The sequence below is a fragment of the Caretta caretta genome, chromosome 19 (assembly GCF_965140235.1).
Source record: "Caretta caretta isolate rCarCar2 chromosome 19, rCarCar1.hap1, whole genome shotgun sequence".
NCBI lineage: Eukaryota > Metazoa > Chordata > Testudines > Cheloniidae > Caretta > Caretta caretta.
This window is the reverse complement of record NC_134224.1, coordinates 19,482,580-19,509,658: the sequence shown is the minus strand read 5'-3', so window position 1 is coordinate 19,509,658 and position 27,079 is coordinate 19,482,580. Positions and strand designations below refer to the sequence as shown.

Genomic DNA, 27,079 nt, shown 5'->3' with positions numbered 1-27,079 from the left:
TTGAAGTACCTAGAGCCTCCTATGTCTCTAACATCTATAGAATAGTTTGTTTTCAAATATTACACAATACCAAATAATTTGGAAGAGAAAAAAAGATCATTTAGCTAAGAAGGCACGCCCTCACCTCTTGGATATAGACATGATGGATTTAACTTTAAGCATTACCTTTACATTTGGAAACTCTCCGTTGAAATGCTGGCTCTCGACAAATGCTTATAATAAGGCAGAAGAGCCTGGCTCCTCCCTCCACCCCCAAAAGCCCTTTCATCTTACTGAAGAAAATTAGAAAGAAAGTTCTCTTACCGACAACTCCAATGGTTAATGTCCCCTGCGAACCCCACCTAGCAAGTCGACATCATGACATGTCAGGTCAGGGCAGCCTCAACCACGCTTCCCTGATAGTCAGGTAATAAAAGGAAGGAGTTAAAACAGGAAAGTGACACTTACAGGTTTCTGGATAACATCAGAAAATATGATGCAATATATTCTGACTTGTCACTCAGAGCTTCTGGTAACCTCCAAACAAGATGTTAAAATATTTCTCCAGAGGGGCTCAACTACTTTAAAATTTCACAGGTTCCTGACCGATACTCAGTTATTTGACAGATACACCTTGCCCATGTAATCTTTTGCTTTGAAAAAAAAAATAAAAAAAAAAATACTACAATCAAGATTTTCATTTTAAAGATTAAGATACTCTTTTCTACCCAATAGATTTTAGATGCTAAATTAAAATATACCAGTTTGTCACTGTGGACTTTGTCCAGACAGATTAAGTAAGCCAATTTGTTACACACAAAGCAGCTTCATACAAGTCTTAAGTTAACAGAAGCTCCCATTTTTTTTTTTTTTTTTTTTAAAAAGAGAAACAGGAAAACACGCATCACCCAGTGCACTCTTTCTATAAGGCTCTTGGCCACTCTCACAAATAGTTCACTCGAGTGATTGAGAGCCCAATTTTGTAAGCTGTAGTCATGCAAGTAGCCTTACTCACACAAAATTGTTCTATTTAAATCAATGGGTGAGCAGAGATTACAGATAGGAAATTTTCAGGATTTGACCTATATATAGGAAACAGTAAGAACCCAACCTTGTAGTACTTCACCAAGCAACAACTCCTGTTGAAATGATAGGAGGTTTAGTTTGCATTAGGACTCCAGGATTGGGTGCTTAGTGTAGTACTACTTCTATACTAAGGTGTAACGTTCCCTCACGATACTTTGCATTTGTTTTATTACTAGCCTTATAGCAAGAGTGTTTACTGTATTTATTATTCAAATACAACAAATGGGCTTAGATAATGGGGTCCAAATGCAGAGGGGGCAAAAATATAACCAGGTGTTTATAAATACAAAATCGCATTATTGTGGCTATCTCCTAGTTCTTTTGGATTAAGAATTTTGAAAAAATGCTTAAACAGTATGCTTGCTGAAAGATTGTCATCTTGTATCAATATATAATAATGAAATTGAGTCCTGTTAGAATAAATTATAGTACTAGAAAAGACATTCAGCTCTTTGTAAATGAAGACTAACCTTAATGAATTGTTAAAAATAAAAATTAAGAATTTAACCTTTTCGATGTGAAATTAAGTCTACCAGAACATAACTGCGTTAACATTTTTGCTCAAAAAGTTTTGGAATTACTAGAAATCTGGCAACCTAATTTTTTTTTTTTTTTAAAGTCAAACACCTTCATATCAATGCAGACATTTAAGCAACTGCTATAAATGAGTGATCAAATAATTATAAGAATCCCATTTCATGGCTCCCCCACCAACTCCAGAAGGACACTTGCACGATTGAATTTAAACATGGGTGTGTGAGGTGAAACCCATTTTCAAGATGAAAAATCCTGCCATACATTATTTTCTAACAAATTATGCAGAAGGAAAGGTCAAGACACAGATGTGCAAGAGTAATTTTTTTTTTTTTAATTTTATTTTATTTACTATTTGGTTCTGTCAAAATGGTACTGGAAAGGTGGTATAAAATTCTTCCTTTGTGTCTGTCACTGAACATGCTATGTTCTTCCATTTTATTATGGTATATTTATGGCAGTATCTTTTGGTGCAGTTCTCTAACTTCAATGTATAATACCACTGATGCGCTAAACTATGGGGAAGAGTCTTCTAAAAAATACGGGTTTTATTTAGAGAGTTTTTGCAAGGTTTAACTGGTGCATTTGGGCATCTACAAGTTGCATAAAGAAATCAATGCAGCTTGTAAATCTTGCAAGTATCAAAATTAACTGAATTTCATTTTCAATTTGTGTAAAACAGATTACTTCACTTCCAATGTCTATCAAAGCATTAGAATAATTTGTATTTTGGTGTAAAGGTATCCAAAGATGCAGCTTTGTAGTTCAGGCAAACAGTTTTAATGTTATTTCTGTTCCTTGCTATTTTTTGTAACAGATTATATTAGAGTAACTTTAGCCTTTGTCCCCATAAACAAACATTTTGACACTTTCCCTCTGTCAAGGGTCTCTAAGCAGTCTGAACTGACCATTAAGTAAAAGTTCTGTTCCTTCCAGGGAGGGAAGGCAGTACTTTAATTTGATTCCAGTTTAGTTTAATCTATACCAGATTTCCTCCCCCCCCATCTTTATAATTTACTAAAATGAAAATACTATTTGGGGATGTGGGATTTTGTTTGGTTACCACAAAGAGATACATCTTTTCATGACAATTACTTTAACTACTTTTTTAGTCTAAGGTGCCACAAGTACTCCTTTTCCTTTTGCGAATACAGATTAACACGGCTGCTACTCTGAAACCTTTAAACTACTATGAAGCCAGACTCTGATAGAAGAGGTTACGATGTATGCTCATGTATCAATAGAATTACAAAGACAGATAGTCACCACAAGCAAAAACCTGCAACCCTTACATAGGCCATACTCCCACTGACTTCACTGCTTGAATAAGGACTACAGGATATGGCCCAATGATTTAAGGCAGGTTTGTATGGTTTTGGGTTTTTTTAAACTGGCATACCATGACTAGAATGAAAGTTAAAAAATGCTTTATGGACTGTTGCATGGCTGATATTTTCATTGGATCTGTACCCTTTAAGTTAGTACATTGACACAAAGGGCAAACTCATTTTGAGAAGCAGGTATACATTTTCTCACTCCAGTTCAGTCAGGTCAGAAGCCATAAAACCCATGCAAATGTCTACGAGACTCACAAAAAACAAAAACGGTATGTGAGGGAAGAAATAGTCTCTATATTCTGATCTAATACAATTGTTATGAAAGACACCAAACAGCACCGAGAGGCAAAGGGAACGTGTGCCCACTGAAGTTTAATGTCCCCAACAATTTGTGTAATATAGTTTGATCAACATATCTGAGGGAGAGTGTTAATTTGGACATTCCGAAGGTCCGGGAATGATTTTTTTTTTGGTAACAGAAGTTTTAATCCTTTTGTTTTTCTTTCTTGAAAAAGAAGTGTTCACTGGGGTAACAGCACAGCCCAACATACAGAATACTCCAAAAAACATAGCTAGTAATCACCCAGAAAGATGGTGACTAGCATTTTTTTAAATTTAAGCCTTTATTAAAAGGTATGAAAATTCTAATGCAAACTGTTCACAATGGCAGATCACTGAAATGCCAGCGACGGAATTAAGCAGAATGTAGAGAACATGTTTGTGTTGTCTGTAGCAAACTCAGTCTATATTGCCACAGCACTTTAACTTACAAGTCTCGACCTTGTCATAAACATTAGCACAAACAAATTTAACCATTTCACCTAAACTAAGATTATTGGGACAGAGACTGTCTTCCTACATGTTTGTATACCATATAGTACAAAAAGGACAGATACCTATTTCGGGGCTGCTAGAGGCCCCCACAATACATAACAGTATAAAAAGGAACAGGGGCTAAAAAATTGCAGTCTCCAAATTCCTTCTCCATATGAGATAATTAAAATTAATAACTGTTAAGCTCTGCAAGAACATTCAGATGCATTTGAACCCTTTTAAAAAGCAAAGTAGTAAGTATCAGAACTAGATGTGATTAGGTTATAGAACACCAATTAAATAACAGTGCCCCCCTTTGGACTATTTGTAATTTCGCCTAGCTTTCAGTCTGATGTCCACAATGCTATATGTTGGAAAGCACAAGAAATTTGAATGAATTTGATCACTCACATAGGCAGTTATACTTTGAAAACAATGTTTCTTCCAAGAATTACCAATGAAATAATGTTTTAGGACACAATTGAATTTGAAATAGGTAATGTTTTGAATAGATTTTTGAGTTTTATTGAAATCTTACATGAACAAGAAATTGGAAATACAATCACATCAAGGAACAAATTGCCACGGCTTTGACGTTTAAGCCAAACAAATTTTGTAGGGCAGATTTTCAAAAAGGTGTGAAGTTATAACAATTTAAAAACACAGTTAACCTACTTCTAGGAATGCAAAACATACAATCATGTTATTTTCAATACAAGAAATCTTAATTTTTTTTGTTTTAATTTCTTAAAACTACTAAGACAAAGCACTAGCTTTTACTTTTATGTACAGCATACTCCTATTGTAGTCTACCCAAAATCCGAAAAAGGAAACTGTCCAAAACCAGAGGTTCTGCAAAATCATGATTGAACAGTGTGCCCATCCTGCTTTTAAACTGCTAAAATGAAGCCTAAAACAATAAAAGCACTGAAACCCCAAATGGAGTTTGGGAATTCTGCAAGCCCAATAATGTCCAAGTGCGTTTATGAAAAAGGAAAATAAAAGACTCGAATATATACACAATAGAGTGATTCTTCAGCCCAATACAAATGGCAGCCAATTGCTACTGAAAGATGAAACATTAAGCCAATTTTTTTTTTAAAGGATGTAGAGCTATAGCCAATTCTATGTTGCCAATATCATTCTCAAGCCCTCCTCACTTGTCTACTTCCACTGTTGCCCATAAGTATCCTGATAAAATTCCTGGTTGTCATTATTGTAACCATAGTTACCGGCATAGTCACCACCTTGCTGGAGCGGCTGCTGAGCGATGGGTTGGGAGCCCCAGTTCTGCTGGTTGTTGGTCTGGCGGCGCTTGGAATCAGGTTGGTTGTACCCATCTGCCTTTCTCTTGCCTCCTACGTTGCCCCCACGGTTGCCCCTGGCTCCACGAGCACCACGTCCTCTCTGCTGCTGTGCAGGACCCCCTCTCCCACCCCTGGCTCCTCTTGGTGGTCCCATGGGTGCCCCCCTCTGTGAATAGCCAGCTCTACCTCTTGGTGGTGGTGCTCCCCGCCCCCTAGGTGGTGGTGGAGCACCTCTCCCACCCCTTCCTCCTCCTCTTCCTCTTATAGCATAGCCATCATCATAGCCATAATAGGGATCTTCATAGCCACCACGGTAGTCATGATAGTCGTAACCATAATAATCATCATAATAATCTTCATAGCCATAGTAATCTGGGGGATAGCCATATCCACCTCTCCCTCCACGACCTCTGCCTCTAATAGGAGGTGGCATACGAGGTGGAGGGTAGTAATAATAGTCTTCATACCTAATAAAAAAAGAAACATGCATTAAATTTGTCTTGTAAGTCTCCTAAACCACCGTTACTTTCTGCTTAAGTTTGACAATATATGGGCTGGGGAAGGACTGCCTCTGTTAGCTTATGTTCTGTAGCAGCATGAAGTTCTGCTATTTGTACATTACAATACTGCAGAAGTGAAGACTTACGCAGTGCTTCTGGAGGCTTGTCTGGCAGCCTGGCGTTCTTTCCTTTTCTTATCTGGTGGTTTAGCTAACACTATTTCAATTTCTTCCCCCTCTATCTCTTTTCCATTCATTTCATTCATGGCCTGTATGAAAGTCAGAAAAACACATTTGAGTTTACTTCCAGTCATCAGAAAAAATTTAAGTCTTTCTAAAAATGTTCACTAGTGTTCCAAAAAAGATGCAATTGAAATTGAAGAGGAAATATAATAAATCCTTTCAGAGATTTCACATTGTAGGATACGTTGAACAAATTAACAGAACTGTCACCCCAAATGTTAACTTCTACATCTATTATGAATTGTTAGGTTATTTGAGCCACCAGAAGTCAAAAACTTCCTTCAACACTCCACTCTTACACTAGTTATAAGGATGACATGTCAATACCATTCTAAATTTTTCTATCATTAACACTGAAACATTTGTTTTGCTCTCCTTGTCTTCGTATGATAAAGTGAAAAAAAAAATGAAATTTAAGAGCCCCTCAATAAGAAACCTGATCTTTGCGCAGTCTAGAACTTACTAAAAAGTGAGAAGCAACTGAACTGCACGTTGCATAGACACAATACTCCTATTTTCCTTAAAAAGAAACATTTCAGATTGGTGTCAGAGTAGCAGCCGTGTTGGTCTGTATCCACAAAAAGAACAGGAGTACTTGTGGTACCTCAGAGACTAACAAATTTATTTGAGCATAAGGTTTCATGGGCTAAAACCCATTTCATCGGATGCATGCAGTGGAAAATACAGTAGGAAGATATACCCACCCCCTCCCCATGAAACAATGAGTGTTATCATACACACTGTAACAAGAGTGATCAGTTAAGGTGAGCTATTACCAGCAGAAGAGGAAAAAAAAAACCTTTTCTAGTGATAAAAAAGATGGGCCATTTCCAGCAGCTGAGCAGAAACGTGTGATGAACCGGGGGGGGGGGGGAAATAAACACGGGGAAATAGTTTTACTTCATGTAACGACACACCTACTCCCAGTCTTTATTCAAGCCTAATTTAATGGTGTACAGTTTGCAAATTAATTCCAATTCAACAGTCTCTTGCTGGAGTCTGTTTTTGAAGTTCTTTTGTTGTAATATTGTGACTTTTAGTTGTAATATTGCGCATTTGCTCCAACCCTCCGACAGAGACAAACATCTAAAAGATCTCCATCAAGCATTCTTGCAACTACAATACCCACCTGCTGAAGTGAAGAAACAGATTGACAGAGCCAGAAGAGTACCCAGAAGTCACCTACTACAGGACAGGCCCAACAAAAAGTAACAAAACGCCACTAATCATCACCTTCAGCCCCGAACTAAAACCTCTCCAGTGCATCATCAAGGATTTACAACCTATCCTGAAGGATGACCCATCACTCTCACAGATCTTGGGAGACAGGCCAGTCCTTGCTTACAGACAGCCCCCCCAACCTGAAGCAAATACTCACCAGTAACCACACGCCACAAAAACACTAACCCATGAATCTATCCTTGCAACAAAGCCCGTTGCCAACTGTGTCCACATATCTATTCAGGGGACACCATCATAGGGGCTAATCACATCAGCCACACTATCAGAGGCTCATTCACCTGCACATTTACCAATGTGATATATGCCATCATGTGCCAGCAATGCCCCTCTGCCATGTACATTGGCCAAACCGGACAGTCTCTACGTAAAAGAATAAATGGACACAAATCAGATGTCAAGAATTATAACATTCATAAACCAGTCGGAGAACACTTCAATCTCTCTGGTCACTTGATTACAGACCTAAAAGTCGCAATATTACAACAAAAAAACTTCAAAAACAGACTCCAGCAAGAGACTGTTGAATTGGAATTAATTTGCAAACTGGACACCATTAAATTAGGCTTGAATAAAGACTGGGAGTGGATGTGTCATTACACAAAGTAAAACTATTTCCCCACGTTTATTTTTCCCCCCTACTGTTCCTCACACGTTCTTGTCAACTGCTAGAAATGGCCCATCTTGTTCATCACTGCAAAATGTTTTTTCTCTCTCCTGCTGGTAATAGCTCACCTTAACTGATCACTCTCGTTATAGTGTGTATGACAACACGCACTGTTTCATGTTGTGTGTGTGTCTCTTCCTACTGTATTTTCCACTGCATGCATTCGATGAAGTGGGTTTTAGCCCACGAAAGCTTGTGCTCAAATAAATTTGCTAGTCTCTAAGGTGCCACAAGTACTCCTGTTCATATTTCAGATAGATGCACAGAAGCAAGTTCTCGACTACAGGTATGAACAGCATGCCCACCAAAAAACCACAAACACCTATGAAAACCTGATTTGCATCCACATCAGGCATCTGTACACAGAAAGGTAGTTTTCAGCTTGACCAGACATGTGCACACTGACTACACTTAAAAGATCGGTCCTCTCTCTGAAAAGTATAGGGTAAAAGACGAGCAGAAGGCCATTCTGCTAAGACAGGAATGGCCAACCCGTGGGTCTGGAGCCACATGTGGCTCTTCAGAAGTTAATATGCAGCTCCTTGTATGGGCATCGACTCTGGGGATGGAGCTACAGGTGCCAACTTTCTAATGTGCCGGGGGATACTCACTGCTCAACCCCTGGCTCTGCCAGAGGCCCTTCCCCCACTCCACCCCTTCCCACCCCCTCCCCCAAGCTTGCCATGCCCTTGCTCCTCCCCCATCCCCTCCAGAGCCTCCTGCACACCACAAAACAGCTGATTGGGAGGTGCTGATTGGTGGGGCTGCCGGTGGGTGGGAGGTGCTGGGAACGGGGGAGCTGATGGGGGGCTGCTGACATATTACTGTTGCTCTTTGGCAATGTACACTGGTAAATTCTGGCTCCTTCTCAGGCTCAGGTTGGCCACCCCTGTGCTAAGAGATCCCCAGGCAAATGCTGCCCATGGAATCCGCCAGGGATGCTCCACAGCCAAAAAGAAAAGTGAGCACGTTGTAACCTCCAGAAGTCACACAGGGTTGTGGCTGGAGGGTGGGAAAAGGATCCCTGTGAAAGGGAGGACTTAAGGGGATCTTGGACAGTGTTTATTGTGATCTCTTAAACCTTACTTGAAAGAGGAATCCAACATTTTGGAGAAAGAAAATCTCAGTAATTGAAGTAGACGTATAAAAAAACAACTGAAATCTGACTAAATATTTCTTCTGTTCTCATTTGCTCAAACTATATTCTTGATTTAATGTCATTTGACTAGTTCTCCTGGGCAGTAATTTCTATAAAACACAGCTCCCTTTTGCTTAATTAAAACAGACTCTCTTAATGTATAAGCAATTACAGGATAGAGGTAAACAGGTGTTCTCACAACAAAATTTTTGGTGGACTCAGAGTGCAGCCACCAACTCTCACTGGTGACCGCTCTGACAAATTTTCCTAAAATACTTAATTAACTTTAGAGAAACAAATAAATATGCACATATACATGTCCTAATCGTAATTTATTTGTGGTGGGGATTTTTTTTTTCCAGAGTCAATAATAAAACCATCCCATCAGGCCCCGCTCCTCTCCTCCCTCCCCCATTGTCCTGAGCTCCCTTCCACAGCCTCGCACCCCACGTTCAGCCCACTCCTTGCCACTTGGCCAGGGAACCCGGTAAGGCTGGCCCTACTGAAGCCCCCTCCCCAGAGTCCCACAGCTGAAGCCGGGCGGTGGGGGCCCAGAAGCCCGCCTCTAGCTGAAATCGGGGGAGGGGAGCTGAAGCCCTCTCCAGAGACCCTGGGCGCTGTGGCAAGGAGCCACTGCTTTGCCCTCTCCCCCACTCATGCCCAGGAGGCTGTTGTGGCCTCAGGAAAAACCCCTGGTGGTGGCATGCAGCCACAGTGGCCACATTTCAGAAATGCTGAGCTTTGATGGAAAGGAGCTGTACAGGTGAGCCGCATCATACGCGCATTTAACTTACGCGAATTCAACTATACACGCTCTGCAAAAGAAAAAAAAAAGATACCTGTAAAATAGTGCGGGCGATTCCGCCCACCATTCCACTCAATGAGCGTATGCCCTGGAGTGAGCGTGAGATGGGGAGACGTGAATCTGCTGTTCCCTCAGTCGGTCTCAGTTTCCACATGCTTCTCATAGTGTGAGCATCCCGCCGCGCTGAGTGTGATTCTAGTGTTTAAAGATACATATTTTTCATACAACATGGCCCCTAAACGCAAGCCAACTACTTCATCTGGTGCTCAACTGAAGAAACAGCGATCTGTTCCAACGCTGGAGGAAAAACTGGCTGTGTTGGACTTACTGAGAGACCGTATGTCAGTCTCCAACATGGCACGTAAATATGGCCGCAACGAATCTAGCATCCGTGCCATCAAGATTCGAAGAGAAATTCGTCAAGCCATGGCATCAAGTGCTCCAATAACTACTAAGGTGACGAGCCGGGTGCATGATAAGACTTTAGTGAAGACTGAAAAGGCATTAAACTTATGGCTGGAAGACATGAACCGTAAACGTGTGCCTATTGATGGCAACACGTTGCGAGAAAAGGATCTTAGCTTCTATGCGCTATTCAAACCTCCTGCCGAAGAGGGACAGGCTTCTGATGAGAAAGAATTCAAAGCCAGCCAAGGTTGGCTTAACAGTTTTAGGAACCGCTTCAACCTCAAAAACATGCAGACTACTGGTGAAGCTGTATCTGCCAATGAAGAGGCAGCAAAAGCCTACCCTGAACAATTAAAAAAAATCAGAAGAAGAGGGCTATCTTCCGGAACAAGTTTTTAATGCTGATGAGACTGGGCTCTTCTGGAAAAAAATGCCCAATTGCACTTACATTTTGAAATCAGAAAGACAAGTCCCTGGCTTCAAAGCAGCTAAACACCATGTGACTGTGTTGTTTTGTAGCAACGTGGCTGGGCATTTAATAAAGCCGGACTTGCTCTACAGGACTGCAATTCCCTTTGCACTAGAAGGCAAGAACAAAAATCTCCTGCCTGCATTCTGGCAATCAAATAAAAAAGCTTGGGTGACGGAAGCATTATTTCTGGATTGGTTCCAGAGTGTTTCATTCTGGAGGTCAAGCAGTACCTCGAAGAGAAAGGACTAGACTTTAAAGTGTTGCTGATCGTAGACAATGTTCCTGGCCACCCTGCAGCACTCCGGTTTGCGCATAACGAAGTTGAAGTTATCTTTCTCCCTACCAATACCACCTCCATCCTCTCGACCAAAGTGTGATTCGCTGTTTCAAGGCCACGTACATGAGGTTTACGTTCTCACGGATATGTAGTGCTATGGATGCTGATCCCAATCTTAATGTGATGGAGTGCTGGAAGTCCTTCAACATTGCCAATTGCCTCACTTATATTAAACAGGCAATGGATCGCAATCAAGCCTGAAACAGTCAATGCATGTTGGCGAAACCTATGGAAAGAACGTGTGGATGATTTTAAGGGTTTCCCGACCATTGACAAAGAAGCAAAACGCATTGTTCAGGTGGCCAGGCAAGTGGGTGGTGATGGCTTCGTCGACATCCTTGAGGAAAAACTGAAGAATTGAGAGCCATAGAGAAACACTGACTAACGAAGAGTTAGAGGAACGATGAAATTGTCTACAGAAGATGACAACAACGAACAAGAAGAGCCAGCAAGTTGGAATCTTCATAAATTTGCTCAAGCGTTCCAAGCAGCGAAACACTTGAATGATTTAATTTCTGAATATGATCCCTCTATGGAACGAAGCCTCAAAATCACATGTAGTATTACGGACTATTTGAGACCGTATCAAGAAATGTTTGAGCAGCTCAAGAGACAATAGCGACAGTTGCCGATCACCATGTTTTTCAAGGAAAAACAACCAGCAGCAGATGAGCCTACGCAATCAACTTCGAGCTGAACCAGAGCCAACCACTTCATCTACAACTCTCTCCGTCACCCAAGCTCTCCATCACCTCTGTCTCCTGGATCGACATCAAGCCCTGACAACCCCCTGTAATTACCCCCGTAATTAAAAAAATACAGTACTGTAAAATTATATTTGGCATATATACGCTTTATTACATACTGTACACATACATTTATACATATTATTGTACAGGGTTGTATACACAAAACCATGTACAGTACACTGTACTTTATGGGTGATTTAAGGGATTTTCAAGGGTAATTTTGACTATACGCCATTTTCACTTTTAGAACCTAACCCCTGCGTAAGATGCGACTCCACTGTATCCTCATCCCCAGGCATTGGCTCAATAGTAAAAAGCTGAGTGCCTGTTCAGCAGGCTATTGCCAAAAGCTACTTATGAGGAAATGAATCTGCAGCCACCATGCACATTGCTCCAGACTCTGGAAGCAGAGCAAGGGCTCAAGTGGATAAGTCAGCAAGCTTCTTCCGACCTCCCATCAATGGGACAGCATGCAGCAAACAAGAGCCAGAAAATTACTTCTGGGGGAATTCTGCGCCCCTGCGCAATACAAAATTTTCACAGAATTAATGTTCTGTGCAAAATTTCCTGTTTCCCTCGCAGAATTGGGGTAGCAAAGCTGCTGGCAGCCATTAGGGACCATTGTACTCTGCAGAGCCCAGCTCTCTAGCTCACGGAACACCCAGCCCTGTGGGGATAGAGGCTCTGCATGCGCTGGCTTCCTGGCTTGATCCTCATCCGCTCAGGGATGGAAGACAGACTGGGAGGCCCAGCTCTGGCAAAGAGTGAGGAAGGGCAGGGCTGCACTGCACGACATCTCCCGGTGGGACAGTGAAAAACCTGAGGGGAGGTAAAGGTTCTGGGAGGGATGGGGTGCAAGTGCCTGGGCTTAGGGGGTGCCCCACAACTGGAACTGGGTCATCATAAAGGTCTCTCTCCCTTTCTACTTCTGGGGGAATATTTTCTCCCCCAACCCCCCATTTGTATCGTGGACATATCTGTTGACAGATGTTTTGAAATAAATGACCAAAATAATGTAAACTGGAGTGATTCTATTGTTATTTTGACAAACAAAATATGCAGAATTTTTACATATTGTGTACAGATTTTTTAATTTTTTGGTGCAAAATTCCCCCAGGAGTAAAAAATGCTTTTTAAAAAGGAATTTCTGCAACAGAAAGTGATTAGAATAAATCACTGGAGTTTTCCTGAAGCAGAAGCAATATCAAACAGACCCTACACTATATAGAATTAAATGTACACCGCAATGTACCATGAAGTTGAGAAAAATAATCTCTTACCAACATACACTTTCTATATATTTTTCACCAAAGGCTACAGTTAGTGTTTAGCCATACAAAAATAAAAACCACAATCCTACCTTTACTGCCGCACCTCTATCCTCAAAGTGAACAAAAGCATAATCCTTCAATTTCTTCACTCTTTCCAGCTTTCCAAACTCTGAAAAGGATTTTTCTAGGATTTCTTCTGTCACTGTAGTGGCTAAGTTCCTCACAAACAAAACTTTCACCTAGTGAAAAAAAGTATCAGACAAAGATGTAAGTAATTCCAGAACTAATCAGACATCAGAGGGAACAAAAGTATTAGCTGACTTCCTGCAAACAAACCCCATTCCTCTATTATGCTCTACTTCCTAATGACATATTTCAGTTGAGTCTTGAAAAATCAGTCACTATTTTCAAAGAAAGCAGGTCATATCCTTTGGGGTTTTCAGTTTAGTTTAGTTGTTTTGCTTGCTGGCAGTTTTCCTTCTAAGTTGCACGGCTGCCCAAGAGTTAACCAAGTACTGGGCACTTGATTAGTAGAGCCACACACATCCAGTGACTTGTGTTAGGGCAATCCTCTCCCCTGCTGCTCTGCAGCTGCATTGCTCCTGCCCTGCCCTCTGCCTTGGAGCTTGTGGCCAGCTGCTCCCAGGCCCCTCCTGCTTGCTATGCAGAGCCGGGGTGGCCCCCACCCATGTACCCCATCTTTACAGAGAGGGAGAAGGGGAATAGGGCAGTTCAGGAGTTGGACAGAACTGCTTGAGAGTGCTTCTCTGCTTAAAGAGACAGCGCAGTGTCTCATACTTCCCCAGCAGTCAGTGTGCGCGTGCATGCACACCCTCCCCCCACAGTCTCGTCACACTCACCTCCCAACAAATACTTGTGTTGTTACTTTAGTACTTCCTGCAATGCATGTATATTCTCTGTAATTTTATTTTTTCAAAGTGCTGTTATTTTAGTTTTTTGACTGGTCTACGCATTTCATAATTTTATTTCTCTCTTATGCTTAAAATTTAATTCCTTGAGTAGCGACTTCTAAAATGCCTAACCTGTACTGGCAAAAAGAAAAGGAGGACTTGTGGCACCTTAGAGACTAACCAATTTATTTGAGCATGAGCTTTCGGGAGCTACAGCTCACTTCATCGGATGCAACCTGTACTGGTGGCTGGAGTAATTATCCCTATGGTAACTTTTTAAAAATATATATTATATGTAGGTTTTTTGTTTCCAGTGGTGGCGCACATCTCACATTTTGGTGTGCATATTGGCGCACATAACAAAATTCATTCCACACGGATAGAAAAAGTTAGAGGGAACATTGCTGGCAACCAGTGTCACATGCAACATCAGGGTTTCTGACTGGGAACTCTAGAGTCTGGGTGCACATTCTTCACTCCATTGTTTTTTTGATGACATTAAGGTGGCGCAAGAGAAAAGACAGTTACTTTTTCATAACTGTTCTTTTTCCAAGATGTTGCTCATGTCCATTGCATTGTAGGTGTGTGCGCTCGTCACATGCACCAATGCCAGAAGTTTTCCCTCTCAGTGGTATCCGTAGGGAACCAGCTCCGGCGCCCCCTGGAGTGGTGTGCATATGCACCAGTATAAGGGGCGCCACCGGCTCCCCTCACCCCCAGTTCCTTCTTGCTAGAAACTCAGACAGTGGGGAAGGAAGGCGGGTCACGGAACGGACATGAGCAACACATCTCGAAGAACAGTTACAAAAGGTAAGAGTCTTTTTTTCCTTCAACGGAATGGACATGAGCAAGCACTTGTAGGTGACTCCCAAGCAGTACCATGGAGACGTGTAGGAGTTTATGGATGTGTCGATTTCATCTCTGGCCTGCTGAGTGATGGCGTAATGTGCCGTGAATGTGTGTACTGAAGACCACGTTATGGCCCTGCAGATGTCCTGGACAGGGACATGCGCCAAGAAGGCAGCCGAAGACGCCTGAGCCCTAGTCGAGTAAGCCTTCACTATCGGTGGAGACACAGCCTGTGCCAATCATTACAAGTACGGACGCAGGTGGTGATCCAATTTGAAATCCTCTGAGAGGACACCGGAAGGCCCTTCATTCTGTCAGATGTCACGATAAAGAGCTGGGTTGATCTGCGGAAGGGCTTCGTGTGCTCCAGATAGAACGCAGGGCGTGTCGGACATCCAGAGCATGCAGCCGCCTCTCCTCATTGGTAAAGTAAGGATTCAGACAGAGCACCGTGAGGAAGATATCTTGGTTGACATGGAAATGCGACACCATCTTAGGCAGGAAAGCCAGATGGGGCTGCAGCTGGATCTTGTCTTTGTAGAATACCATGTATACGGAAGTCCCAGAGCCGATGAACACACACACACACACCCCGCCTGTTGACATAGAACATGGAGCTCATGTCTGTCAAAACACCTGCACTACCCAACCGTACAGCTAGGGAAAGAAGACACCGCAGGCTAGAAGAATTGGCCCGAGCTCCCCGACGTTTATATGTAACGCAAGCTCCTCTCGAGACCATAATCTTTGAGTCTGCAGCAGACCAACCGATGTGCTCACCAAGCCAAGGTCAGACACATCCAGACCATGGGTTGCAAGCTTGCAAACGGCACTCCTTCCGACACCAACCTTGGGTCGGACCACCACTACAGAGAGGCAAGTACCCTAGGAGGGATTGTGATGACTGTTTAGGTGATGTCTGGCCAGGGAGCAGACTGACAGCATCCACATCTGAAAGGGACACAGCCTGAGTCTCACGTGGCAGACATGTGCATGCTGCCATGTGACCCAATAGTCAGACAGACCCAGGCCATGGCGCGCGGATATACAGTGACTGCTAGCAATCAGATCTGACATTGCCCTGAACCTGGCCTCTGGCAGAAATGCTCTGGCTCGGGTAGAGTCGAGTGCCATTCCAATAAACTCTATCCATTGGATTGGGATTAATGTTGATTTTTGTTCGTTTATCAGCAGGCCCAGAGCTCAACAAGCAGCTTGCACCATCTCAATGCTGCGCTGGACCTGGACCAGCCCTTGATGAGCCAGTCGTCAAGGTATGGACAAATCTCGATACCCCGACGCCCAAGGTAGGCCGCCACCACCAGCATGCATTTCATAAACACTCTTGGCGCTGTTGCCAGGCCAAAACGGAGCACTGCAAATTGGTAGTGGGCAGCCCCAAAAACAAAACTTAGGAACCATCTGATCATGGAATATTGATATGTGAAAGTAAGTGTCTTTCAAATCGAGGGCAGCGTACCAGTCTCCCAAATCCAGGGAAGGAATGATGAAGGCCAAGGAGACCACATGAAACTTCAATTTCTTGAGGCTCTGCAGGTCGCATAGGCCCCCTTTGGCCTAAAAAAAAAAAAAATGGGAGTAAAACCCCTTGCCCCTTAAATGCAGCTGGACTTTCTCCATGGCTCCCACCCACAGAAGGCTCTGCACCTCCTGAGTGAGCAAATGCTTGTGAGAAGAGTCCCTGAAGGAGGACCGGGGGTGGGGGGGAAGAGAATATAGAAATAAACTGGAGGGTATACTGCCCTGCTACTGTGCTGAGGACCTATCGGTCAGATGTTATAGAGGCCCAGGCAGGGAGGAAGGGGGACAGACTGTTGGAAAACAGGAAAGCAGGATCCAGGACACAGACTGGAAGGTCACCCTCGAGTGTACCTGCAAAATGCCTGCTTCCTACCCGGTTGGTTAGAGGTGGAGCTCAAGTGAGCAGAGGATGCCCGCTAGTGGCCTTGCCAGCACTCATAGCCCTTTCCCTTTTTACAAAAGGGCTCTGACCAGGGTTGGCTCCTGAACCAATGGGTCTGTGGCGGCTTAAACAGCTTCCTTGCCGGCCCCGACATGTACAGGCCCAAGGTGCACAAGGTAGCCCTCAAGTCTTTCAGGCATGCAATTTATTGTTTATTTGCTCGTAAAACAGTGCCAGGCCATCGAACGTGAGGTCCTGGATAGACTGTTGAACCTCCGTCGAAAGGCCTGACGACTGCAACCAGGACACCTACCTCATTGAAATGGCTGAGGCCATGGTTCGGGCCACAGTCTGCTGTATCTGACGCCGCTTGGAGGGCTGCCCTGGACACCACCCAGCCCTCATCGAGGATAGCCAGGAATTCCTTCCTGGGTTCCTCTGGCAGCAAATCTGAGAATTGACTGCCAAATATTAAAGTCATAACAGCAAAGCAAGGCCTGATGGTTGGCCACTCTCAGCAGGATATTGGATGTAGAATAAATTTTTCTACCAAAAAGATCTAACTTCCTTGCATCCTTGTTCTTAGGCATTTTTCCCCGGTTGGCCTTGTCTCTCATGCTCATTGGCCACTGACACAACCAGCGAGCTTGGGCCAAGGTGGGTATAAAGAGACTCATACCCCTTAGTGGGGACGTAGTATTTTCTCTGCCCACTTGGAGATGTGGGTGCAGGAGGAGGGCGTCTACCACAGGGTCTAGTGATTTTTCACCACTCCCTTGTGCACCGGCAATGCCACCTTGGTGGGGGCTCCCACACTCAGTACATCAAACAGGGAGTCCGAGGGCTCTGCCAGCTCCTTGACTTCTAGCCCCAGGTTTGAGGCAACCCTCTTCAGGAGCTCCTGGTGAGCCTTGGCATTGTTCTGGGAAACTGGGTGAGAGGGCCCCCACTATCACCTCATAAGGCAAAGACGACGAAGAGGCAGGTACAGGCAAGTCTGCCAATTCTGTTGCTTCTGCCATGGGAGCCTCAGCCGAGGCTGGCTGATCCTGGAGAGCCTACTCTGACTCTGCATCTGAATCAGGGGATGGGCAGGAGACTGTTTCTGACCATTTGTCGGTTGCCCCCAAGGCCGACCTATGCCCCTGTGATGGTTGGGGAAATCCCCAAAAGTTTCAGAGTTGCCAGGGGGGCAGGCCACTGGCCCTGGGGCCATGCTGCCACTGGTGGCCCAGCAGGGAATGCCAGTGCCCCCAATGGGTGACACTGGCCCGCAGGCAGGATCTCCTTCTCGCTGTCGGAGCCCAAGAAAAGGGACATGTCTGGGGGGGCACGACTGTGCTGTGACTGCCTGTCTACACCGATCCCGTTGGCTCTGGCCCTGGACCTCCGCTGAGGACCTTACGAGGGCGATGGCTCTTGGTGCCATGATCCCAGCGACGACATTCGGCGGATCGGCAATGGTACCCAGCGATCGACGCCTTATGGTTAGCAAGCAATGCTACTCCGTCAAGGGGAAATGTGAATGAGTAGACCAGCGTGTTGGAGACCGTCAATGCGCTTGCAGTGAACCACACCAGCAGTCCAGTGATCGGTGACGGGGTTCCAGGGACTAACGTCTTGACTCTCCGTAGCTCCCAGCACCAGGCCTCTGGGGACAGGTGCCGCGCCTCTACAGGTCTGTGCTAGCCTTCTAGTGTTCGCCACCTTGAGCCTGAGGAGTGCGGCCTGGAGTCCGGGGACAGATGCCGGGAACTCTGGCAGGCAAGCCAACCCGCTTCCGGTGGCTGGTGGCACAGCTCAAGTGAGCGCTGACGGGGCACCCCCTGAAGTGAGAAGCAGTGTGGCACTGATGGGGACCATTGAAAGGATCCCAAGGCAAGTTTACTCCTCAAACGGGGCACCTCCGTGACCAGCGTGGGCAGCACCAACAGGGACAGAATGTTCCTTGTGGCCTGAAAAGCCTCCAGTGTCGACAGCACCACCAGGTGCTGAATGCCTCTGCCATTCCCCAGGGTGGCGGGTGGGTTTTGGAGTGGGCTCAAGTGCTCAGTGGGGGTCAGAGCCTGACCTCCATCCGGAGGGGGAAGAGCTGTGCCTCGCAGATCTTTGCTCTCCTCCGACCCTCTCATCCCCTTTACGGGATGTAGGAGAACATCCCCTCCCAGCCTCTCTTTGCTTTTTAGCTGGTACCAGGGATGGGGATCGGTACTGGTGATGGCAGCTCACTCCGCACTGAAGCGGCACTGGCTGGGAGTAGAGTCCGATCTGGTCGGCTCTGAGGCAAGTGTAAGGGACAACGCCATAAGGAGTGCTCTGAGACGACTGTCCCGCTCCTTTTTGGTCCACAGTCTGAAGCTCTTGCAAATGTGACACTTGTGGCTAACATGGGTTTCCCTTAAGCACTTCAAACAGCTTCTGTGGGGATCTCGGACTGGCATGGGTTTCTTGCAACAGTCACAAGATTTGACGTCCAGGGACCTGGGCTACATCCTATTCGGGACTAACAAATTAACACCTAGTCTACACTAAGGGAACTATAAAACTAACAAATTTCTAACAACTATATACAGGAAGTTCTCAAATGTGCCTAGTTGTGAAGAGTAAGCTTTCTGAGGCAAGGAGATGTTCCAGCACCATCACCGATGGTAAGAGGGAACTGAGGGTGGGGGGGGGGCCAGCAGCACCCCTTATACTGGGGCATATGCACACCCCTTCAGAGGGCGCCAGAGCCATTCCACTATGGATACCACTGAGGGAAAAACTTCTGGCACCGGTGTATGTGGCGAGCACATATACCTTCAATGGAATGGACATGAGCAAGCACTCGAAGGAAAACTTGTCTCAAATCCCTTGCTAGAGATTGCCAATGGAACAGAGCTGGCTCTTATGCTTGCTCCCTCCAGTACGGGGAGGGGGGACGGCTGGAGTGAGATTCTCAAAACTGTGGTCCAAATCACATCTCCCTCATATTCAATGTGCCCAGAGGAAACTGGATAAAGCAGAAAATCCAGCCCTCAATATCTGTGGAAGGTTTTTTTTATTAAGCAATAGAATACTACAGAGTTTATAGTGCTGACATAAGCCACATGCCCTGGGGTCAATGAGTTATGGGTGGATTCATCTTCCTCTAAAGCATCCAGTATCTGGCACTGCCAGAGGCAGAATGCTAAAAGAGATAGACCATTAGTCCAATGCAGCATGACAATCCTATCTAACTCTAAACTAATGGGAATGGCCTCTCTAGTAGAAGTGCCCTGTACTGCCATACTGGACAGGCAAGTTTGATTTCTAGTGCTAGTTATTTCCACTCTAGGGGCGGGAGTATTGGGAGAAAGTGCACTGAACTCAGAGACATTAGTCCATCTAACTCCCCAACCAACTGAAGAGTGACATCATTTAGAGGCAGCACCAAACCTGCTGCCACCAAGGTGTAAATAAAATCACCACAGAATGCAGAGTAGTTCTGCCATCCCTACCTTTGCCATGACTTCTGGATCAGGTTCCTCTACAGGGTCAGCCCATTCCACAGTCACAACATTTCCCCAGACTTTTACTTTCCCACTCATCAACCGACGTCGAGCTTGTGCTGCAGACTTGTGATCTTCATATTCCAGGAAGCAGAATCCCCGGTTCTTTTTCTTATCATCAGGTTGATGATAAAGGATTACATCCACCAAACCCTCTGTAAAACCAACAGCTGGACATAGTTTCATAAAATTTAAGGCCAGAAGGAACATCTAGGTCTGACCTCTTGTATATTTCAGATAAATTCCACCCAAATACACCTACACTAAGCCCAGCAACTTCAGTTAAAACCAAAGCATTTTATTCCTTGGGATACTAAATTGGCATGTGCCATAGGTATAAAACAGGAGAAACTGAGGGGCGACCAATGCTTGAGCCTCCTGCAATGACAGGGAATTTATTAGGTGAGGTATGCGAAAGTAATCCTAGCAGAAGATCCATGCTTCAGGGGAAGACAAAAAAACCCACCAATATTCCTTCCCAACCAAAAAACTGGCAATCAATTAGATCCTGACCATGGAAGCAAGACACCAAACAAGCATCTAAGAGAGGATTTTCTATATCTCAAGAGCACAGGCCCACCCCGCCCATCTCTACCCATGGCAGATCTGATGCTTCAGAAGGAGAGAAAAATCCGTATTACAACTGTGTATTGGGGGATAAAAAAAATCCTTCCTGACCTCTGCAAGCAGCCAGCTGAGACATGAGATCATCTTATACAATCACCAGAATACAGAGCTACAACAGTTATGAGGATTTTGAGGGAAATGCAGCCAGTCTCATTCTCTACCAAAACCCACAAGGAGAGGGGATGAAGAGAGCAATTAATAGATTCAGAGATTCCACAGTCAGGTAAAACCACCATGCCTATCCAGCCCAACTCCAGCACACAGGCCACAAAACCTCTCCCATAAACTGGATTAGAACATGTATTTCAGGAAATTCTCTAATCTTGTCTAATCTCAAAACCTGCACACATTAAGGGTCCACCACCTTATTGGGTAAACTGATCCACTATTTGATCACCTGGACTACTAGGAAACTACTAGGAAACACAGCATTTCAGGGTTGAATTTGTGCATGTTCATATTCCAGGCATGTGATCATGGTATGCCTCTATCCACAACATTAAAAAGCTCTGCAGTATCACATATCTTTTCCGTGATTAAGTACCCGTAAAGTGAACAAGCCACCTCTCAACATGCTTCCATCTAGTCTCTGCAGACTCAGAAGCTGAACACTGAACTAAGTGCATCCAAGTACCTCCGTCAGACACACGCACACAATTTACCCCCCCAGAGGACCCCCCGCCCCCAAAAAGAGTCAGGTTCTCAGGAATTGGAACTCTCCAACAAAAAAAACCCCACCACTCCCCTACCCCAGATCCACCTTCCTGAATTCTGCACACCAGACCTATTAATTGTCATAAGTGGATAGGAGGATGGGACATGTGATGTACAGCCTATTCCATTTCAGCACTGACTCAGAAATTATTAACCAAAACATTTAGTGACAGTTAAGGTTGCAACATGACACATCTAACCCACTCAGCCTTAAAGGAAGAGTCTACTGAATTCCTTGACACTTCCATGCTGCGTTACAGCACAGTTGGTCAGACAATCCAGGAGTCCACAGGACTTTCACTTCCATTCCCCAGCAGATACTGAAAAGCAACGTATATCCCAGCTTCTAACCTGTATTCTAACACAGAATTGTGTTGATGCACGAGTACGACACCACATCTATGCAGTCTGTTAATTGCCTTATTACTACTACGGTCACCATTAAGGTTTTGCATTAGAGCAGGGGTGGGCAACCTGCAGTCCGTCAGCGTAATCCGCTGGCAGGCCAGAGACAGTTTGTTTACATTGACCATCCGCAGGCACGGCCACCTGCAGCTTCCATCAGCCGGGAACAGCAAACCGCGGCCACTGGGAGCTGCAGGCAGCCGTGCCTGCAAACGGTCAACGTAAAGGAACTGTCTCGCAGCCTGCCAGTGGAATACCTTGATGCACCGCAGCTTGCCCACCACTGCATTAGAGCGTGATAGGGTACATATTTGACTGGCTGATACGGTTTGGGTCTCAATTCAGGTCAGTAACAAGGGTGGGGACATACATAGAAATACAAAACAGCAGCTGATAGAGGTTCATGGTTTCCAGGTCAAGGAGGCTTCCCCTACACTAAATAGTATTGTGCAGAAGCCTCTCTCAAAATACTTAATCATCCTACTTCTGAAGCCTACATATTCTGTGTATCAATCCAAGGTGCACCAAACACACATGAAACACTCCTAATACAATATCAATTTTAGTTTATACCTTTTGTTTTATACTTTCTTCATTTCTGAAGAATATTTAACACTTCAATACCGTCTATCCTAGAACAGAATTCAAGGGATCCTTTCACCATATCCCTCTGAAAAGGACAGAGGATGGACGGGGCAGACCAACTCTTTTCCTCTCTGCTCCATGCAGTTCTTATAACTTGCTACCCTATTAAGGAAGCAATGGGACATTCCCTTCCTGTAGGAGAATTGCATAAGAGATCAATAATTCTGCACCAACTCTCCCTGAATCTTTTCCTCACACCCACTGCTTATGATGGGGGGAGGAGGGGGAAGAAAACAAAACAGGGTTTGCACTGGTACCTGATCTGGCTCCTCCCACCCTTCATCAACTCCATATTTTTTGGGCCAAAAGTTGATCATTCCCTCCAACCTCTCAATTGGCTCTAGGTGCTGCTTCCATGACATTCTTCACCAGATGGTCTATATTTAGAGGCTGCTCCAGAGCCTCTCCCTCTGTTAGAAGATCCGAGTTTAACCACTCAAAGCCACCCAGAATAAAAATAAGTTTCATTTAATGGTAGATCAACTCTAACCAACCTTGCTCCTCCCCACCCACTTTTTTCTTCTTTTTAAAACAAAGAAGTTCAAGAAAGTGAGATCAGCCTTTTAAAAGTTAGTTTCTGATGCTCAGTTTCCCCCATATAAAAAGTTTTGTTAGCAGTCACATATATAATTCACGTGTGTGAATGCAAAAGAAACATGAATCTTTTATACGGGCTATCAATCTGGAAATTCATACAGCTTATGGTACTTCCCACCAGCAATGAACCTGGAACTCCCATTTGGAAATAATCTTTCATTACAACTGGCATTTAAAATTTACTATCAGTTGCTACCTTGCTATGAGTTAATTCCTGGCACTAATCTTTTACCATACAAACTCTTTGTTAAGCGGAAGCTCTTTACCTGTGACTTTACTGAACTCTTCCAATATGTTTTCCTTGGTCTTGTTCTTTGGAATTGATCCAACAAACAGTCTGTTGTTCGCCACAGAGATGCACACTCCAAGGTGTTTCCCAGGACGGATTTCATAGTTGTCACACTAGGGAATATTAAGAGATGCCACTAGTATATTTCAGTTTTAACTCCTTAATTCAATATGGATCAAAAGGATAGTAAAAAAAATTAAAATTCCTAATAGAGACGTGAATTTAGATATATATAGTAAAGATTATATACTGTAATAGAAATCATGCTATACTGGCCAGAATTAGAGATTGTTGATTTTTAGCTTTCTCAAAAGCCACATAATATAGACAACAAAAAACACATTTTGACAGCTTCTCTCTCGCCACCCTTCATATGCTGCTTTTCTTCTTAGGCCAAAAGAAAATTCTTCCTGCATCTGAAGAGCATCCTGAATATTGTGGCTGCTACCAGAATACAAACAGTGATATTATTAGCCTGATATGAAACAGAATCAAATCAATTAAAAGTATGAAACAGTTTGATTTGTATTTCTCACGTTCTTGAACATGCAATCACAACATAAGGTTGGTGGTTTTTCTCAGCAGTTTAACAAAACATGGTATCTATCAATCCTCATTTGTATTTCCTCATTTCCCTAAAGAGCACTTTCCTTAATTTCACAATTCATTTAAGTTTCATGCTCATTATAGTGGCCCAGAGTGATGAGAATATTTTTTCCTTTTGTGAAGTGCCACAGACAAAGCTTTTCTAGTTAAAAACTCACTTAACATTTTAAAGCTTTCTAGGAAATGTTTTGTTTGGTTTTTTAGTTCCTATCAGCTAATCCACATTAGTCCCAGTTTTAGTCAAAGCCAGATTACTCTACGGGTGATGGTGGCAAGATGATGAAACATTTATAGGAAAGAGCCTTCTTCCTCTTTTTGCAATTCTCCTCAGTTTATCCAGAATTCCTTTATGACTTTAGTCTAGGATTTTCAGAGGATCCTAAACAAAAAATAAAAACTTAGCAGGCAGGACTTTCAAAAACATCTTCAGGCAGAAATCCCATCCAACTTCCTTAAATTGGAATTTTCAAAGCAGTTTACCTACTTTAAGATACTAACAGCAGCTCAGGAAAACAGATGTTTGATAAAATGCCCTCATAATAAGAAGTAGGTTACTCTGAGAAGTTCAAAAGAAAGGTTTCTCTCTTTATTCACCAGTAGTGTAATTCTTCAAATGGAAAAAAAACCAGTTACCCACCTTTTTGTAACTGGTGTTCTTCGAGATGTGTTGCTCATGTCCATTCCATTCTAGGTGTGCATTTGCCCACATGCACAGTCAGAGATTTTTGCCTTAGCTGTATCCATAGGGCTAGCTGTGGCGCCCCCTTGAGTGCCGCGCCCATGTGTTGGAATATCAAGTGCCGCCGCCCTCACACCCTTTCAGTTGCTTCTTGCCAACAACTCCGACAGAGTAAGAGGAGGGCAGGTAATAGAATGGACAGAAGCAACACCTCGAAAAACAGTTACAAAAGGTAGGTAACCATTTTTTCTTCGAGTACTTGCTCATGTCTATTCCATTCTAGGTGACTCAAGCAAAATCCTCAGAGGTAGGCTTGGAGTTTACCATCTTGCAGTCTGAAGCACTGCTCTGCCAAAGCCAACATTATCTTGAGCTTCCTGGGTCAGCACATTATGCGATGTGAACCTGTGGACGGACAACCAGGCCGTAGCCTGACAGATTTCCTGGAATAGCACTGTGTCAAGAAGGCTGCTGACGGCGCCTTTGCCCTAGTTCAGTGAGCTGTCACAATTGAGAAATTCCTACAGGGGGAGGGATAGCTCAGTAGTTTGAGCATTGGCTTGCTAAACCCAGGGTTGAGAGTTCAATCCTTGAGGGGGCCATTTAGGGATCTGGGGCAAAAATTGGGGATTGGTCCTGCTTTGAGCAGGGGGTTGGACTAGATGACCTCCTGAGGTCCCTTCCAACCTTGATATTCTATGATCTGCCAGGACGTTGCTGGAGCCAGGTAGGTGGGCCACGAACAGATGGACAGCATGCCATGCGCAGAAGTCCCAAAGGCTGAGCACCTCCTGACAAACGGTCAAGGACCTGGCACCTCCCTGCCTGTTGATATATTACATCACAGTTGTATTGTCAGTCAGGACCTGCACCATCTTGCCTCTCAGGTGGGGAAAGAATGCCTGGCAGGCCAGGTGGAGGACTTCCCTGAGCTCCCTTGCATTAATATGGTGGGCTAAGTTGTCCTTCAGCCCACAGCCCTGTGTCCAAAGCTTGCCCAGGTGAGCGCCTGAGCCCAGATCCAACACGTCAGAGATCAGGGTTAGAGATAGGGACAGAGTTGCGAAGGGGACCCCTTGGAGCATCGACCGGGGATCCAACCACCAGCGCAGAGATAGTAGGACTTGGTTCGGTACCATGACCACCCGGTCCAGAGCGTGTTTGCTTGGGGTAAAGACCAAGGCCAGCCACGCTTGGAGAGGCTGTAGGTCTAGCCAAGTGTGGGGAACCCCATACGTGCAAGCGGCCATGTGACCCATCAGGCATAGGCAGATGTGGGCTGTAGTGAGTGGGTGGTCCCTCAGACAGATCAATTCTGACAAGGCCTGAAAGCATTCTTCCAGAAGGAAGGCCCTGGCTCGCTTGGAGTCAAGAACTACTCTGATGAACTTAATGCATTTGACAGGCGTTAAAGTGGACTTTTCCGTGTTTATCAACAGGCCCAGGTTGCAGGAGGTAGAACGCACTAGGTCGAGGCTTCTCCGTACCTATTCTGGAGACCTGCCCTTGATAAGCCAGTCATTGAGTATTGAAACAGATAGATTCCTCAACGTCTGAGGTAAGCTGCTTCTGGCGCCACACGTTTTGTGAACACCCTCAGGGCCAAAGGGTAGTGCAGTGAACTGGAAATGGCACCCTCCTGCCATAAACTGGAAGAAACACCTGTGGCCCAGGAATGCAGAAATGTGGAAGTAAGTGTCCTTTAAGTTGAGAGCAGCCTACCAGTCTCCTGGATCCAGGGAGGTATGATGGAGGTCAGGGAAACCATGTGAAACTTCAGCTTCTTGAGAGACTTGTTGAAGAAGTGACACAGGTCCAGGATGGGTCTGAGGCCCCCTTTTACCTCCGGCATTAGGAAGTACAGGGAGGAGAAACCTTGTTGGGGAGGGGAAAGAGAGGTAGCCAAAAACTGCAGGGGATAGCCCCAAGATATTATGTCAAGAACCCAGCAGTCCAATGTGACCCACAGCTAGGCCGCACGTAGGGGAGGAGGCGGTTAAAGAAAGGTAACAGCCCCTGCTTTTCCTTTTCATTGGTCAAGGAGAGCACTAGCGAGCCAAGGGGAAGGTGGGTATAAAGATACTCAAACACTTTTGGGCAGGACTAAGTACTTATTTTCGGCCTGTTTTGAGGTAAGGGGGGATGGAGAAGAGTGTTTGCCAGATGGCCCTGGCAATTTTGAAGACCTCTGCATGCACCACAAAAATCAGTGTGGAGGCCGACAGGACACTGAATAAAGTGTCCGCCTGTTCAGCCATCTCTTTCACCTTGAGGCCCAAGTTCTTGGCCACCCAAGGCCTGGTGGGCTATAATAAAAAAACCATTGGGCATGCTGGCTGTGAAGGGTCCTGCAACCGCCTCATCCAGGGATGCAAATGTCAACTGTCCCACCAGAGGGGGACCCTGGTTGTCGTCCTCC

General features: G+C 44.6%; 1 protein-coding gene across 3 annotated transcripts in view; it reads right to left on the bottom strand.

Annotated features, from left to right (window-relative positions):
• Positions 1 to 4,249: 4,249 nt before the first annotated feature.
• HNRNPR (heterogeneous nuclear ribonucleoprotein R) overlaps positions 4,250 to 27,079 on the bottom strand; it is a 53,354-nt gene continuing 30,524 nt past the window's right edge. For all 3 annotated transcript variants that reach the window (XM_048825895.2, XM_048825896.1, XM_048825894.1), the window contains 5 exons: positions 23,353 to 23,488; positions 20,048 to 20,253; positions 12,974 to 13,123; positions 5,703 to 5,824; positions 4,250 to 5,523 (listed from right to left, as the gene is read on the bottom strand). In XM_048825895.2, coding sequence (XP_048681852.1) covers positions 4,914 to 5,523; positions 5,703 to 5,824; positions 12,974 to 13,123; positions 20,048 to 20,253; positions 23,353 to 23,488 — 1,224 coding nt within the window. In that variant the 3' untranslated portion in view covers positions 4,250 to 4,913. The remainder of the gene's footprint in view (positions 5,524 to 5,702; positions 5,825 to 12,973; positions 13,124 to 20,047; positions 20,254 to 23,352; positions 23,489 to 27,079) is intronic.